Below are 15,928 nucleotides of genomic sequence, written 5' to 3'. Positions count from 1 at the left end.
AAAGGTGTTTAAGAATGCCCATGATTATCCCAAAGCTGTAGAAACAATCAAGAAGGCTAGACGATTCCGATGAAAGGTCATCGGAACAAACCCCATCGTTGGAATGAGACGCCGGAAAAAACCAGATTTGCATGGCGAAAACTAAGAAACTGTTCAAAAACTCGATCGGTGGAGATGGTACCAACGTCGGAAGGCCCTTTGTTAAAACCCCTAGGAAAGTGGCCTCGGGACAAGCCTCGGCACTGCCCTTGGAAGGCAAGGACAGCATCACAGCTAGCCTACACGCATGCCTTCGCCCGTGTCGTGACACGCACGGGGTGCCGAACATGCAGGCCAGCGAGATTAGTGCCCGCACGCCCATGTGCGCGCGCCTGCGCATGGCCCTGCGTGCGATCATGTGCTCTCCCCTACGCCCCTGCGCCCTTGCCTGCGCCTACACACGCCCCTGCGCACACCCCAGCGCACGCCCAAGCCTCCACACGCACCCCAGCGCACGCACATGCGGGCGGCCCTGCACACCCCCATGCTCATGAGCCTACGCGCCCCACTGAGCACGCCCCAACATGCGCCCCACACTACACACCAGCGAGGTTAGTGGCATGCTATCCAGCGCACGGCTCCAGCCTGTGCCTTGCGGAGCAGGCCAATGGCATGCCATCCAGCGCATGGCTCTAGCCCATGCCTTGAAGTCCAACGCCCAGGCCACCAGCCTGGGCCATGCAGCACGCACACATGGCTCATCATCATCAGGCCTTGCATGGCACCAGGCCATGCCCATCAGCAAGCCCGTGCATGGCACCATGCCATGACCATCAGCAAGCCATGTTGTGCCACCTAGCCATGGTCCACAAGCCGAAGACCACCATGCACCATTCTAGCCCACCATGGGCCATGCATGTCACGGCCAAGATAGGTTCATGGCACTATCTTATTTCTTTTTATTTATTTAATTATTATTTATTTGCAAGGGACCTATTGGGAATTTTCAAGTTGTAACTCTTATAAATAGGACCCTTAGTCTTTTCTTTCACATCTTTTGACAAATTCCTTTTAGACGGCTTTGTTCTTGAGATCATACAATTCGGTGCTTAGCACTTGGGCTCTTTGGGGTGCAATTCGTGAATCCCTAAGGAGAGAATCACACTTTGCAATTCGTGAATAAGTGTGATTCAAGTTATCAATCTTATGAGTATTATTCATTCACTCTATTGTCTTCCATTTTCTCTCCATTGATACTATTATTTTATGTGCATTGCTCGTGAATTGTTCTTGAATTATTCTTGAGAACACATTGTGTTCTTCGGATTGTTCATTGGCAAAATCCATCATTTGCCTCATTTGATCCAACCAGACATTTAGAGTCGCCCACTATAGTGTTTGCCTTGGTCCACATTCCATACATAGATTTGCCGCCACTCTCATAAAACCCTAGCCAAATCCCCACTTCCATACACGGCATTCCCATATTTACCCTACTTCCATCCTTGTTTGCCCTAGCCGAAACACCATCACATTTGAATCCAAGTCCAATTCTCGGCCAACACTTGCCTTAATTGGATTAACCCTAGCCGCCCACCTCCCTTTTCATATTGGGATTCCTATAACTTAGGAACCCTAGTTGACCATATCCTCACCCATAACCGGCCATATCTTTCCTTATTGGACCCTAGCCGCCCAACATCTTGCCCTAATCCCATCTCCCTTCATCCAACTCTAACCCTAAATCCTAAGTGGCGCCAACCCTAGTTTCATCTATTGCCATGCGCCTCCATCACCCATTGCAACCCTCACACGCCATCATCATTCTCACCAATTCACACGCCAAGTCAAGCTTAAACACCTAACCTCATCCTACCCAAGTAGCCACCTTGGTAACCTTTGACCACGAACTAAGCAAGAGAGGAACGAGTTCTTGATTAACACAAGGAGATCCTAGGCATGGAGGTATTAGTGTTTAGGGACTTGACCGGGGTCCCTAACACCCTTACTGGAGTCGCGGGTCTTGTCTGTGGCGGTGGAGGTGCTAGAAACACAGATCAGATGCCAGAGGGATGGCCAATGACGGAACATAGATCCCAGAGTCGGATCTAAGCAAAGAAACCATGTCGCCAGAGGGCTGACCAACTCCGAACAACCCACAGCAAAGATGCCGAGGGCCAACGATCTTGTTTGTGCCGGCGGTGCAGCGTCACTCGCCATACTAGAGTGGGTGGGTGAGTGACGACGTTGTCACGGGTGTTCTCTCTGATGAAGAAGAGACAGCGATGGAGAGAGAGGGATGGAGGCTAGGGTTTAGAAAGGCCGACAGCGAGAGAAGGACGGCAGCAAAAGGATGAAGGCTAGGGTTTCGACTCTCTCTGGACGAAGGCTACATATCTCCCTTTTCATCCAAAAAAATTGCTAGTTCCAACAAAGATATCTACAAATTTGAATGAAGCAATTTTCTAAAATTTGATGAACATGTGAGCTGATGAACTAGATACTTTCATTCTCTTTGTTTTTTGGCTGGGGGGAGCACTAAAGGGGATGTTGAAAAAGGATAATGGTGATCAACTACAAGATATTCGTGTGAAACATAATAGAGATTATTGCATAATAGATCTTCATCACCCACAAGGAAATAAATTTGCAAGGGAACTCGCCACCATGCATTGCATATCCGTTTCCATATAGAATATAATGTGCATCCTACATAGAAGTAACCACAATCTACCAACCACAGGATTATAATCTCAACACATATATAATCTTGTTCACCCTAGCTTGGAAATATGAAGAGATACAATTCTTGAAGCAGCATAAGACAAGATGGAACCTTAACATGATGATATCAGATCTTTGGTTACTTGGTGCCCATTTGGTTTTGAGTTTAAAAGCTCGAAACTATTTTTACCAGTTTAATATTTTAAAGAAAAAATAGTATGTTTGGTAAATTTATAAAAAGTGCTTTAAGCACCTAAAAAGGTAGAAAGCTGGAAACCCACTTTTTTTAAGCCTTTGTTGAGATAAGCACCTCCAGATAACACTGAAAACCACCATAACAACTTTAAAGGTGCTTTAGGCATATGTTTACCAAACAATAAACAGCTTTTCAAGAGTGGAACTTTTTAACAAAGCTCTACAATTTAAAGCTCTATTACCTACAACAATCCCAAGCATGCACTTAAAAAAAAGATATATATACATATATATATATATATATGTATATGGGTTGAACTTTTACCGGTAGATCGTAGGCTAGGATGATGTTGTTGCTTTCCAGACTGTAGCAAATGGTATAAACCAGTCAACAGGGTTAAAGGGAAAAGATGAAAAAAAAGAATGAAACAGCAGTTTATATAAACAGGGTCAAACCTGAGAACAGATAATTTCTGCCCTAATGAAGCAAAAAGTACAAGGCTACCATTAGAAGGAGAAATGCATAGGTCCTTAATAACTTTCATATTTGAAGGAAGAAAAATATCTTCTTTTTCATGTGGAGGCATCAAGCTCATCTGCAAAAACATGTTCACAAAAAACATAGTTACAATAACTTGTGGAGAAGTTCCACCATGTCCAAATTATGCATATGATGCTAGTGAAGCCATAATTTTGTCAAGAAACATTACTTTTGTAAGCACAGAGGTTGCACCCATCTCAGACCGCCTTCGCACAATTAATAGAATTTGGCTAGAAGCATCTACATCAATTAAGCGTGCACCATCTAGCCAGAACTCTTTCTACAGAAATAAAATAAATAAAGGTTAATTTCTGTGGGCAGCAAAATTACTTGATGAATCAATTCACCGCATAAAGAAGTAATGAAGAAGAAGAGGATACAAAAGATGAAATAAGAAACAATAAATCTCAATCTGAATAAATGTATACAAATATTTACCAGCTTGAACTACAAGATCAAACAAGAAAGGCCCTAACTCCATGTTTTCATCATCAGCAGTCCATCTATCAAGTTGTTGTTGATGGAAGTGAAGAGTAACAAATGATACATTTCTCATGGAAAAACTTGGAAAGGCAAGATTTTTTATTTTTTATTTTTTAATAGGGAAAAAGCAAGATTTTTCAATGCTGTACCATGAAATTTCATAACCCAGAGCCTACTTGTGTGAAATCCTTTTGCATTGTTAATTTCTTTCTTTCCCATTTTTGAATTTGGTTGTAATCGGATGTTGATTCATCTTCTTAGTAGGATCTACTGTAGTTTTTCCTCTAATAACCAAAAAGATAGCTCCTAAATTGCAGAGAAAGCTCATTTGGCATAGAAAAATGTAAATTTAACAAGTTTCAACCATTTCACTAAATGACAACTGTGCAGGCAGACTACAAATGCTAAGGAAACTTACAGACAATATAAATACAATTGTCCCCCGTACATCAAGATCTAATGCCTGTAATCCAAAAGTAAGTTTCAGGTGTGCGCGTGCGAGAGAGACAGAGGTGTGAAGAAACATTTCAAAACACTAATTCATTTGCCCCCTCTCAAATAAAGTTGCTCAATCACTTTGCTTCAAACAAATTTCTTTCATCATCCAGCATCATTCCTTCCCCTACATTATCCTTAAAAGCCATGTATAATCTAGGGTGCATTCTGAACTTTCATTAATCACAAAGACCACTCAAGAACATGAAAACTGATTGACAGTTCAGTTTCCACACACCAGTTATCATATCATATACCTGTGGATGACCTCATCAAACGGAATGTGATCCATCTAAATCAGTGTTGAATGTCTAAGCTTAATGAAGATCAGTTGATCATCTATTGCTTCATTATGGTGCTGCAAGAGAGTTCATTGGGTGATCCCCGAAAGGTAACTCCAGTGAATTTTGGCTGGAAGGGTTTGCTTCCAAGATAAACTTTTAAGTTTGGTATGGAATGATATTCCACCATGAATAATGAGCATGATTTATTGGGAGAGGAATAACATAGATTTTCAATGGTGTTGAGCTTTCCATTCTCCAGCTTAAGAAGTTCTTTTTTTGAGATCACTGTATGAAGAGGGGATGTCTTTTTCTGGTTGTATTTCCGTTTCTTTGTTTTCTTTTAATATTTTATACATAAGATAATTTTATCCTGTAATCTTTGGGAAAGAAAAAACATGAGGGAGCAATATCTCTTCCCTTTGCTTCCTTTCCCGCGTGTATAGCATGACAAGTCAAGTTAAGCTCTGAGTTGTCCTGCCCATTCCTCTCAAACAAGTAGGTGTAATTCAGTGTGTCACGGTCTCTAGACCTAACCATCTTCCCACAATTTATTTATGAAAAAAATATTTTGAGAAGGAGAAATGTCTCCTTCATTAACTTACCTTTTGCATACACGTTATGTTCTGAAGGTTTTATCTTCTTTTTAATAAAATTTTTGTTATAGAACAAAAATATGTAGTAGCGTTAGGTGCATTTTGACAAGGGTAAGGAACAGAGCATAGAGGAAAGCAAGAAATGGCAGACCTGTAATATGAAACTGCTAGAAGATTCTTGCCCGCAGAGAGCTGAGCCAAAGTTTTGTCCTGCAAAGTATCATTGAAGGTACAAATGCTTTTACACAAGTCAATGCAAGGGAAGAGAAAAGATGCATTTTGGTACTCCAACATAAAAGAAGGGAAAATGCATCTAAAACCATAAAAGCATTAAGTAAAAAAAATCTAGAAGGTGGACGTAAATGACCAAACCATAGAATTGCATTAGAGAATGTGAAATACAATTTTCCCCTTGAATTACCTAGGGGTGTCAAAATGTGATACAACCCGTAAACCCAACACGAACACGATACGAAATTAACGGGTTCAGGTCAAAACGGATTGACCCATTAACACAATTTATATACAGGTCAATAATAGATCAACCCGCTTAACCCAAAATCAACCCGTTTTGATTTTATTTCAAAATTACAAGTTCATTATTGTTCAATTGTAACATTGATATTTTTTAGTGTTCTTATGTTTTTATTATTAGGATTGTAATTTAGGGTTCGTAATATTGGTTTTAATATATATTAAAATTTGAAAAATATGAATATGTTTTGTTTGTAGATAGTATTATTTTTTTTAAGATATTGTGGCAACTAATAAATATAGATTTTAACTTTTATGTGAAATTATGTTAATAAGATCAAATAGGTTGTGTGTTAGTTCAACCAATTTACATTAAACGGGTTTAAATGAGTCGTGTTGTTTCTAATTAATTATTAAATAGGTTAAAACGGATGACACGACACGACCCATTATCTAAATGAGTTAGTTGGGTTTGAAAGTTTGACACATTTAGCTTAACGGGTTCGGATTTGAATTGACCTATATAATCAAATATTTATGACCTGACATGACACGAACACAACCCGAAAACACGATTTGCCACCCCTAAAATTACCCAAGGTGTACTTGGAGGAAACTCCTTGCCAAGGGCCTGTGCACCCCTGGGATTAGTCGGGATACTGTTCCCGGACACCCGGTGCCAATAAAAAAAAAATATGAAATATAAATATAAATATATGTGTGTGTGTGTGTGTGTGTGTGTGTGTGTGTGTGTGTGTGTGTGTATTCATGATGAAATATTCACATATAAATGTAAATATATGATTCTAGACACACAAACACTCATGTATACATGTACGTGCCATACACACATGAAATTCAATTTTCACAAGGCAAAGATTTCCCAATTAAAAAGATGATTACCAAACACAGATCTTCCTTGGCAATTCCCAGCAGCTTTTACTACTCCAGATGGCCTGCTCTGCATATCTTTTAATAACTTCTCCAAATATATTTTCCCCTACCAAGCAAAATTTTCAAACAAAACGTGACAAGTAAGGCAAAACATATTCAAAAGAAAAAGATCAACTCTCTTCAAACTAAACCTTCTAGGCAGAAATTTGCAACTACATTGATTAAAATAGTAAAAAAGAATGGATGCAGTTCTTAAACTCAGTTCTTTTTATGTGAACATGGCAATAAAACTAATGATTCTTAAAATGAAGTATGCACAAAAATCAAGGCTGAATAAGCAAATGCCTGAAGCAGATAACCACAGTGCCCAATTGGAAGAGAAATGAAAGGCAATACGGCCAAGTTGGCTAAATTGAAATTGAGGTATGAGGCAAGCAATAATTAAATAATAACAATAATAATAATAATAATTTAATAATACTTGCTTGGACAAACAAGAGACACAAGTATGAAAAGATACAGAAAGCTTAGGCATACATACAAGATTATAATCAAACTGAGTAACCAAGAACAAAATAGTAGAAGCTCAGAAACAATGACTGCAGGTATTTGGTACAGAAGACGAACCAAAGCATAATGAGCACAAACCAGTAAGAGCTTCCAGTATCAACTTGCTCTAAAATGGATACAACCAACACGCTTATATAGTTAACAATCAAGCATACCTCTGACAGTTGGCAAACTTTCACATGCAACTCGGCTTCTCTTTTTTTCCATTCAGCTTCTTTCTTACACCAATCAGCACCCTACACATACAATATAAAACTAAATACCTGCACCACAAGAAAACCAAGGACCACAGAAAACTAGCTCCTTACACCATTATCCCTTCTTCATAGGTTTAGTTTACCAAACCAATCGTTGGTTTGCCAAACCTCCACTCGTGGCAACCACCACCATCAATTAAGGGAACAGTTTAGAAATGCAAAACCATATTAATGACCATCTTTTTTTTTTCCATTTCCCAATAAAATTCCCACCTTCTTCTCAAGAGAAGCACACCTAGCCTCGAGTGACCGAATGCGCTGCAAACAAAATCAGCACATTTAGTATCCATGATTAAGCTTAAGATGCTAGTAAGTTTCTTTCCAAATTGTAATTCCCAACAAGATTTGAAGACACCTTTTGGGATTCTTCATCAACAGCAACAACCCGTGATGCAAAAAGCTTAGTTACATCCTTCAATGTGCATTTCCTATTGCATTGAGGACACTAAAAAGTGGGCAACTATGAATATTAATCCAATAAACAAATAGTTCTTTCCAGATTATAATGAAAAACATGTCATGACCATGTAACTGATCACCTTCCCTGAGTTTTTTCGTTGTTTCAGCCATTTGTTGATGCAAGACATACCATATATGTGCCCGCAAGGAAGACAACTGCATTCCTCAAACAAAAGAAATAATGAGATAATGAATATACCACATAGAAAAATTCTACTCATCATCCCTACACCACTCACCACACATTTTTTTTATTTTATATTCTTTTCCCTTACCAAATGTGTGGTGTATGGAGATGAGTAGAAGAATTCTTTTAATCTAGCAAAACTAAAACAAAACAAAAATAAAAAATCAAGTATGGTTTGTGGTGTAGGGACGATGAGTAGAAGGGCTCACTATGTAATGACTGATATAATTAGTGAATAACAGAAAATTGGTACTTCGAGGGACCAAACCTCCACACTGCAATTTACTTTGAATTTTCTGGATGTCATTACTTGAAAAACCAGAGCAAATAAATACAATCGGTTCCTAACAGATTCAGAACACGATCTACACGACTCCACCGTTAAGCAACATGCTTAAGATAACTGTAATACCTAAAGACTCAAGCGACAAGCCCATTACTCTACTGGACTACACATGACCAACATGGCCCACTACCAACAACTCCTGAAATACAAATAACAAATAACTATGACCTACAAATAAAATGCGAAAATGAAAATAAACAAATGTAATAATGTAAACCATCCGATTCCTTTAAGGGCAAAGATTTGCTAGAGCCTTTTAGAGACATGACAGAGACCCTCCTCCTTCAAGAACCTTGTCCGCAAGGTGTTTGAACTTCCCTCTGAAATTCCCAATTTCTTCCCACATTGCCTCTCTTCTTCGGCCATTCCGTGCCATTTCACCAAGAGTTTTGTTGTCGCCTTTCTTCCCTGTCTCTTGAGGCGTCGTTGCAGTATCTTTTCTGGCTCGGGAAGGAGGGAGCCATCGTTGTTGGTTGGAGGCAGAGTCTGTTGTGGAACGGCAGTGGAGCCCAGGTGCTTCTTCAAGCATGAAATGTGGAAGATCGGATGGAGCCTCGCTTCTGGTGGCAACTGAAGATGGTATGCGGCTGTTCCTAGCTTCTCAAGATTTTTGAAAGGCCCGTAAAATCTAGGAGCAAGTTTTTGGTTCCGTCGAGCACTGACTGAGAGTTGTTTGTAGGGTTTAAGCCAATGATAAACCCACTCACCTACTTCGAAACTCCGCTCCGTTCGCTTCAAATCGGCAAATTTTTTCATCCTTACCTGTGATTCCCGCAGGTGATCTTTCAACACTCTTAAAATTTCATCTCGTTCTTTAAGGGTTTCTTCCACTGCTTGGACCTTGGTTGTACCGAGAGTGAACTGAAGGATTTTAGGAGGAGGAAAACTGAAGACTGCTTCGAAAGGTGTGGTTTTGGCAGAGGAATGTTCACACGTATTGTACCAATACTCAGCTCAGGCAAGTCATTTACTCTATTCCCGCGGTCGTTCACCTGTGAAGCGACGAAGGTATCCTTCCAAACACTGATTCACTATTTCTGTTTGTCCATCCGACTGTGGGTGGTAAGCTGTAATGAGATCGAGCTTGGTTTGTTGTAGGCGAAACAATTCAGACCAGAAGTTGGAGATAAAGACAGGATCTCTATCACTGACGATGGACTTGGGGTTACCATAAAGCTTGAAGATGTTGTCAACAAAGCGCCTTGCCACAGTGCTAGCAGTGTAAGGGTGGCTTAAGGTGATGAAGTGTGCGTACTTTGTCAACCAATCAGCCACGACCATGATGACATTGTTACCATGGGATAGGGGAAGCCCTTCAATAAAATCCATATTGAGATCTATCCATGGATGGTCTGGTATTGGAAGTGGCTAGAGGAGGGTTGTTGGGTGTTGATGCTCAATCTTGTCTTGCTGACAAATTTCACACTCTCAGATATATTGCTTCACCGTAGCCTTCATGTCAGGCTAGTAAAAAACATTTCTGACTCTGGCTAGTGTTTTGTGATATCTAGAGTGTCCTACTAATGGGTTATCGTGCATCTGTTGTAGGGCCAGTTGATGGAGCTGCGTGGAACCACCTAGATGAAACCGACCTTTCTACAAAACAATATCGTGCCATAATGTATGTTTTCCATCTGTGAGTGTTCCCTCTTTTAGTTTACAATGGATTTTACCAAGTTGTGGGTCATCTAAGTGAGCTGACTTCATCCTAGTGAGCCATAGTGTCTCAAGTTGGGGCAGGGAGGTAGCATAGCTTGATTCCTGCAAGGGACTTAGTCTAGATAAGGCATCTGTTGCCTTGTTTTCTCGACCTACCCTGTATTCCATTGTGAACTCATACCCAATTAGCTTAGATATCCACTTTTGTTGTGCTAGGGTTCCAATTCTTTGTTCCACCAGATATATGAGAGCCTATTGATCAGTGCGTATCTTGAATTTCTGTCCCAGCAAATATGCACGCCATTACTTTAGCCAAGGGATGCCCTTCCTGCATAACTACTGCACCAATACCTTCTTCCAAAGCATCACACTTCACAACAAAGGTTTTAGTAAAATTAGGTAGGCCTAGTAGAGATGGGGTAGTTTTTTTGTTTTTTTTGCTAGGTAAATGCTTGGGTGGCTTTATCATCCCAATGGAAGGAATCTTTGCATAGGAGATGAGTGAGGGGGGCAGCAATAGTACCATAACCCTTGATATATTTCCGGTAATACCCCGTGAGGCCCAATAAACCTCTAAGGCCACAGAGAGTAGTGGGAATGGGCCATTTGAGCATACAAGCTATTTTAGAGGGATCGGCTTTGACTCCCTCTACAGAAATATTATGCCCTAAGTACTCAATTTCAAGGCAACCGAAACGACACTTAGACATCTTAGCATACAGCTGGTGAGTGTGTAGAATACCCAAAACAGTTTTTAGATGGGAAATATGATCATTCATGCACTTGCTATACACTAGAATGTTATCAAAAAATACTAACACAAATTTTCGTAAATATGGCCGGAAAATATCGTTCATTAGGCTTTGAAAGGTGACTAGTGCATTAGTGAATCCAAAGGGCATCACTAAAAACTCATAGTGGCTAGTGTGTTTGAAAAGCTATTTTGGGAATATCATCCCGAAAAACCCTAATTTGGGGGCACCCCGACCTTAGGTCTAGGTTAGAAAAAATGACAGCCCCACATAATTCATCTAAAAGCTCATCAATGAGAGGGATAGGATACTTATATTTGATTGTGACTTGATTGAGTGCCCTATAGTTAACACACATTCGCCAACTTCCATCCGCCTTGCGAACGAGGAGGACTAGAGGTGAGTAAGGGGTTTGACTTGGGCGAATAATTCCACTATTCAACATTTCCTTCAACAATCTTTCAATCTCTTTTTTTTAGTAGTAGGGATAGCGGTGTGGTCGAACAATAATAGAGCTTGCACCTTCCCTTAGGGGTATTTTGTGATCTTGACTCCGGTGAGGGGCTAGCCCCTTAGGCTCTTGAAAAACAATGTTAAATTGCTTCAGCAGGGACTGCAACCCTTGAGGAATTATAGTAGACAAAGGTTCCCCTATTGCCCCCACCAATTGAACCACCAAGCCCATGACATTTTTTTTTTGTTTTGCACAAAATTCCTCCATTCCTTCTACCATTGGGTTAGAAGGGATGAGTCCCCTTAATTGAATGGTTCGGCCACACTAGCTAAAACTCATGGTAAGCTTTGAAAAATCCCACAAGATAGGTGTGATACCCCATATGATAAGGATAAAAGTAGATGGTATATGGGATCTCATATTGCTTGGGAATGAAAAGTTCTTGCTCTTTATAAGGTTTCAATGGGGCTCGAATTGTATCATTGACTAGTCCTTTTGGAGTATAGCCCATATGGTTTGGGTCTTCCATTGTAGCGTTACAATAGGTCCCAATGTAGATAGCCAATTTACTCCTAAACAAGATCACAACCTCCTAGAGTCAATAAATAATGAATGGTCAAAAATAAAAACGTGAACTCGTAGGCTGAATTGCGCTGTCTCACAGCAACACTCACAAGGTAGACGGTCTGCATTTGCAAACATAACAGTCAATCTTCTAAGTTTCTAACTTCAAGTGGGGACAGCTTAGCATGTTTCGCGACATCCAGATCCACAAAACTATGAGGACTCCCTATGTCTATTAACACTATAGCTTGCCAATTTCCCATCATTCCATACCTCATGGTTTTTGGTGTACTCGAGATGGCATGCAGTGAAATTTCCAGCACTTCACCCTCCTGTGTCTCCTCCACAACCTCCTCCTTAAGATTTTCATCGAACACTTCTTCATCCTCATATTTGTCTAATCCTTCCAGCAAGAACACCTAGGGGGCGCGACACCTATGGCTAGGTGACCACTTATCGTCACCATAGTAACAAAGGCCACAATCTCTTCTCTCCTTCATTTGGGCTGAGGTAATTCTTTGGATGGGTAAAGTTGGTTTAGGCTTGAGTGGAGGTCGGTCAGGTGTGTTGTGGATTGGTGGGCCAAGGAGTTTTGGGGTTGTGGTTTGATTAGGACCAGGTAATCTCAAGAAATTGTTTCCTGATTGTTGTGAATAATTAGGTCCCAATGGGGTTTGGCTGGAGGGTCTGTGTGACTACATTCGACGCCATACCTATTCCTCATATAGGAGGGCCAAACCAAAAGTTTTGGGTAAGTCTGTGGGTTGAAACATGGTAACGATGATGCGTATGTCATCACGGAGACCACTAAGAAAGGTGCTGACTCTAAAGTCCTCAGTGAGGTCAGGGATGCAATTAGAGAGTAACTCAAACTTAGTTTGGTACTCCTCAACTGTAGTGTTCCTTTGCTAAAGCTTAGTAAACTCCACCACCATGTCATCAAATAGTGTCGGGGGAAAACCAAACACGCATAGCTTGGAAAAACTCATTCTAAGTGTGGACTGGTTGAGATTCCAATAGCCATTGTGATGGAAACCAAAGTGGGTCTAGTCTTAAAGATCCTTTACAAGTTCCAGATGAGTCAATCACAAGATCAAAAGCCAAAAAGATCAAAGAAGCAATGCAAGTCTTGGTGCAATCCACTTGGGATGAAGCTAGCAAGAGTCCAACACTCAAGATGGGCTTGAAAGAAGGAGAACCAGTTTTGATCCACTTGATACAAGTTGTGGAAGACATGACTTAGAATTATTGTTTGGGCCTATTGTTATTGAAGGCTTTCAAATTGTTAAATGATTTATTTTATTAGTTTAGAATAAGTGAGTTTGAGGATGTTTGGCCCACATATTCTTATTTCTTATGAACTAGGATTTTTGGGAATGCTCTGTATTTTGGCCAATTACTTATTTGAAAAGTTATTTTTTTAGGAACTAGGGTTTCAAGAAATTACTGTAGCGTTATTGTAGTTGCGGCACTGTTCATCCAGTGGCATTTTAGGTAAAAGATGTCTTGTTTTGGCCTAGGGTTTTAATTAGGTTTTAGTTTAAATATTCTTTATAGCCTCATTTTAAATTTTTGACAATATTGAATTTTATTTGTGAATTGAGTTTACTCCTCTTATTCTTAATTGAACTTTTAAACTTATCAAAGGTAAATCACAACTTTTGTGGCATTCCTCTTTGTAATCTGGGTTCTTCAACGGATTTAGATTTTAATATAATCTAGGTTCTTGAAACGAGTTCTCATCAGGTCTAGATTCTCCATCATTGACTTAATTTTGGGTTTCTTGGTCAAATTAATTGTGGGTTCAAGGGATTCCATTCTCACGGGTTCATATCACATTGATACCATGTGAGAGTCTTTCCTTCCATGTAGAAGGAAGCAAGGTGAATTTTTTTAGGGTCTAGTGTATTGTAATAAGCAAAGCATTGTTGAGCTCGAAAGACCCACCCCGTTGGGTCTGTGCCATCAAATTTTGGGAAATCAAGACGCATGGTGCGACTTTGAATTCCTCCTTGAGACTCAAAGAGGGCGTTCGGGTGAACGGTGTCGGTTTGTGGGATAGTTGAATCGGTGTTTTGGTTACTGCTACTGCCGGGTTCATAGGTAGAGTTGAAGGGTGGTGGGCAGGTCAGTGTTTGGCACAGATGGGTGTAGCTATTTGCCAGGCTGCCTACTTGCTGAATCAAGTCCTCCAACAACCCTTGTTGTCTCGATTGTGCTCCCATCAGCTGTGATTGTGCCTCTTTCATTTCTTTGTTTTCTATTTTTAGCTGAGCAATGGTCTCAACCAATTGTGCAAGGCGTGTGCCTTTCGCCATGGGACCAAACCTAGCTCTGATACCACTGTAATGACCCTGATATAATTAGTGAATAATAGAAAATTGGTACTTCGAGGGACCAAATCTCCACACTGCAATTTACTTTGAATTTTCTGGATGGCATTACTTGAAAACCAGAGCAAATAAATACAATCGGTTCCTAACAGATTTCAGAACACGATCTACACGACTCCACCCTTGAGCAACATGCTTAAGATAACTGTAATACCTAAGGACTCGAGCAACAAGCCCATTACTCTACTGGACTACACACGACCAACATGGCCCACTACCAACAACTCCTGAAATACAAATAACATACGAAAACGCAAATAAACACATGTAATAATGTAAACCATCTGATTCCTTCAAGGGCAGAGATTTGCTGGAGCCTTTCAGAGACATGACACACTACCACATAACTATATCATATGAAGATTCCGTGTTAATTATCAAATAAAACAAAACCTCAACACACACTCATGCAATGTCAACCCTCGTAACACTTACTTTTAATGCTTTCACACTCCTTCAAATCCAAAATTCCAAATTACCCAGTTTATCAGTACAAAACCCAAACGAGAATTCTATTACCATCTGCCCTATTACCTCCGTATCAACCCTAAAAAGTTGGAACTTAATCTATCGAGTGTACGAATAGAACAAACTTGGCAGTAACTGCAGTGTGAGGAGTCAAAATTAGAGTAAAATTGCAGAATTTTAGTCACTGAAACTTCATAGACGTATAAAATAAAGGGCCGCAAGGGTAAGATTTGGCACCAGATATGATGGCCGCCGTCGACGGTCCAAGCCTCCATGCAAATAGGGCAAAATAGGCCGTCGATTTCACTCCGACTCCACTCGTTGTCCTGCGAAGTCGACGAACACGCTTCTCCTCCTTCGGTTCTCCTCCGCTTGTACCCCTCTTCTTCGAGCCCATATTCCAATGCCTCGTAAATTATGGGACCGTTGCGCGAAACTCCATGCAATTCTACCGACGGAACGTATTCTTCGTCTTCCCTGTCGTCTTCTTCTTCCTCTTCCTCTTCTTCTTCTTCTTCGGCTCGTTCTTGGTCTCCGAGGTCTAATGCCCCGTGTTGGGCGTATTGCCCATAGTTTTGGAGAATCTGAATGTATTCAGGGTCAGCATTGTCGTCGTCGCCGTCTGCCATTAGCTGACTAGAGTGCGCGAAGTGAGTTACTTTCTGGTTCTGTTGCGGGACGAGACATTGAGGCGGCGTTTGGATACAGTAATACTGTCAATCTCATCTCTCTCTCACTTAACGATTAAGCAATCGTTTTGAAAAAAATTAAATAAAATATTAAATTTACATAAAAAAATATATATTTTTACCCTTTATCAATACGATTATGTTATATTTACATAAACAATCCAACACTTTTTAAAAATAAATATTACAAAATTTTTAAAATTTAGCAACTCCGTATATCTTTTATTAGTGTATTTTTCTCCACTGTCAATCTATTGCCATTGCCATCAACCACAACAACCTATCAGCGTTGGTCTAGTCTCGGACCACCACGACATTGTTGTTTCTTTTACGTATTGTGCTTTTGATCTAAAAGATGTCCTCCTATCCTTGTGGTCGTCGATGCCGGTCAAGTCTCACACCACCACCACTATCATCCTTCCACGAGTGACCTTCATGCTTCCACCTCGAGAATAGCACCTCTATTGC

The 15,928-nt window shown here is 40.4% G+C and overlaps 1 protein-coding gene across 1 annotated transcript in view; it reads right to left on the bottom strand.

The window, feature by feature from the left end:
• The window catches only part of LOC109007435 (E3 ubiquitin-protein ligase RFWD3), a 35,424-nt gene extending 19,940 nt beyond the window's left edge, over positions 1-15,484 (bottom strand). The window contains exons 1-10 of the mRNA XM_018987109.2: positions 15,009-15,484; positions 8,029-8,104; positions 7,845-7,934; positions 7,703-7,747; positions 7,388-7,468; positions 6,672-6,768; positions 5,446-5,504; positions 3,609-3,719; positions 3,355-3,494; positions 3,224-3,263 (exon numbers count right to left, since the gene is read on the bottom strand). Of these exons, the coding sequence (XP_018842654.2) occupies positions 3,224-3,263; positions 3,355-3,494; positions 3,609-3,719; positions 5,446-5,504; positions 6,672-6,768; positions 7,388-7,468; positions 7,703-7,747; positions 7,845-7,934; positions 8,029-8,104; positions 15,009-15,400 (1,131 nt within the window). The 5' untranslated portion in view covers positions 15,401-15,484. The remainder of the gene's footprint in view (positions 1-3,223; positions 3,264-3,354; positions 3,495-3,608; positions 3,720-5,445; positions 5,505-6,671; positions 6,769-7,387; positions 7,469-7,702; positions 7,748-7,844; positions 7,935-8,028; positions 8,105-15,008) is intronic.
• Positions 15,485-15,928: the final 444 nt, after the last annotated feature.

This window comes from Juglans regia, chromosome 3 (assembly GCF_001411555.2).
Source record: "Juglans regia cultivar Chandler chromosome 3, Walnut 2.0, whole genome shotgun sequence".
NCBI classification, from domain to species: Eukaryota; Viridiplantae; Streptophyta; class Magnoliopsida; order Fagales; family Juglandaceae; genus Juglans; species Juglans regia.
Note: the sequence above shows the minus strand (reverse complement) of the source record. Positions and strands in the feature narration are given on the sequence as shown.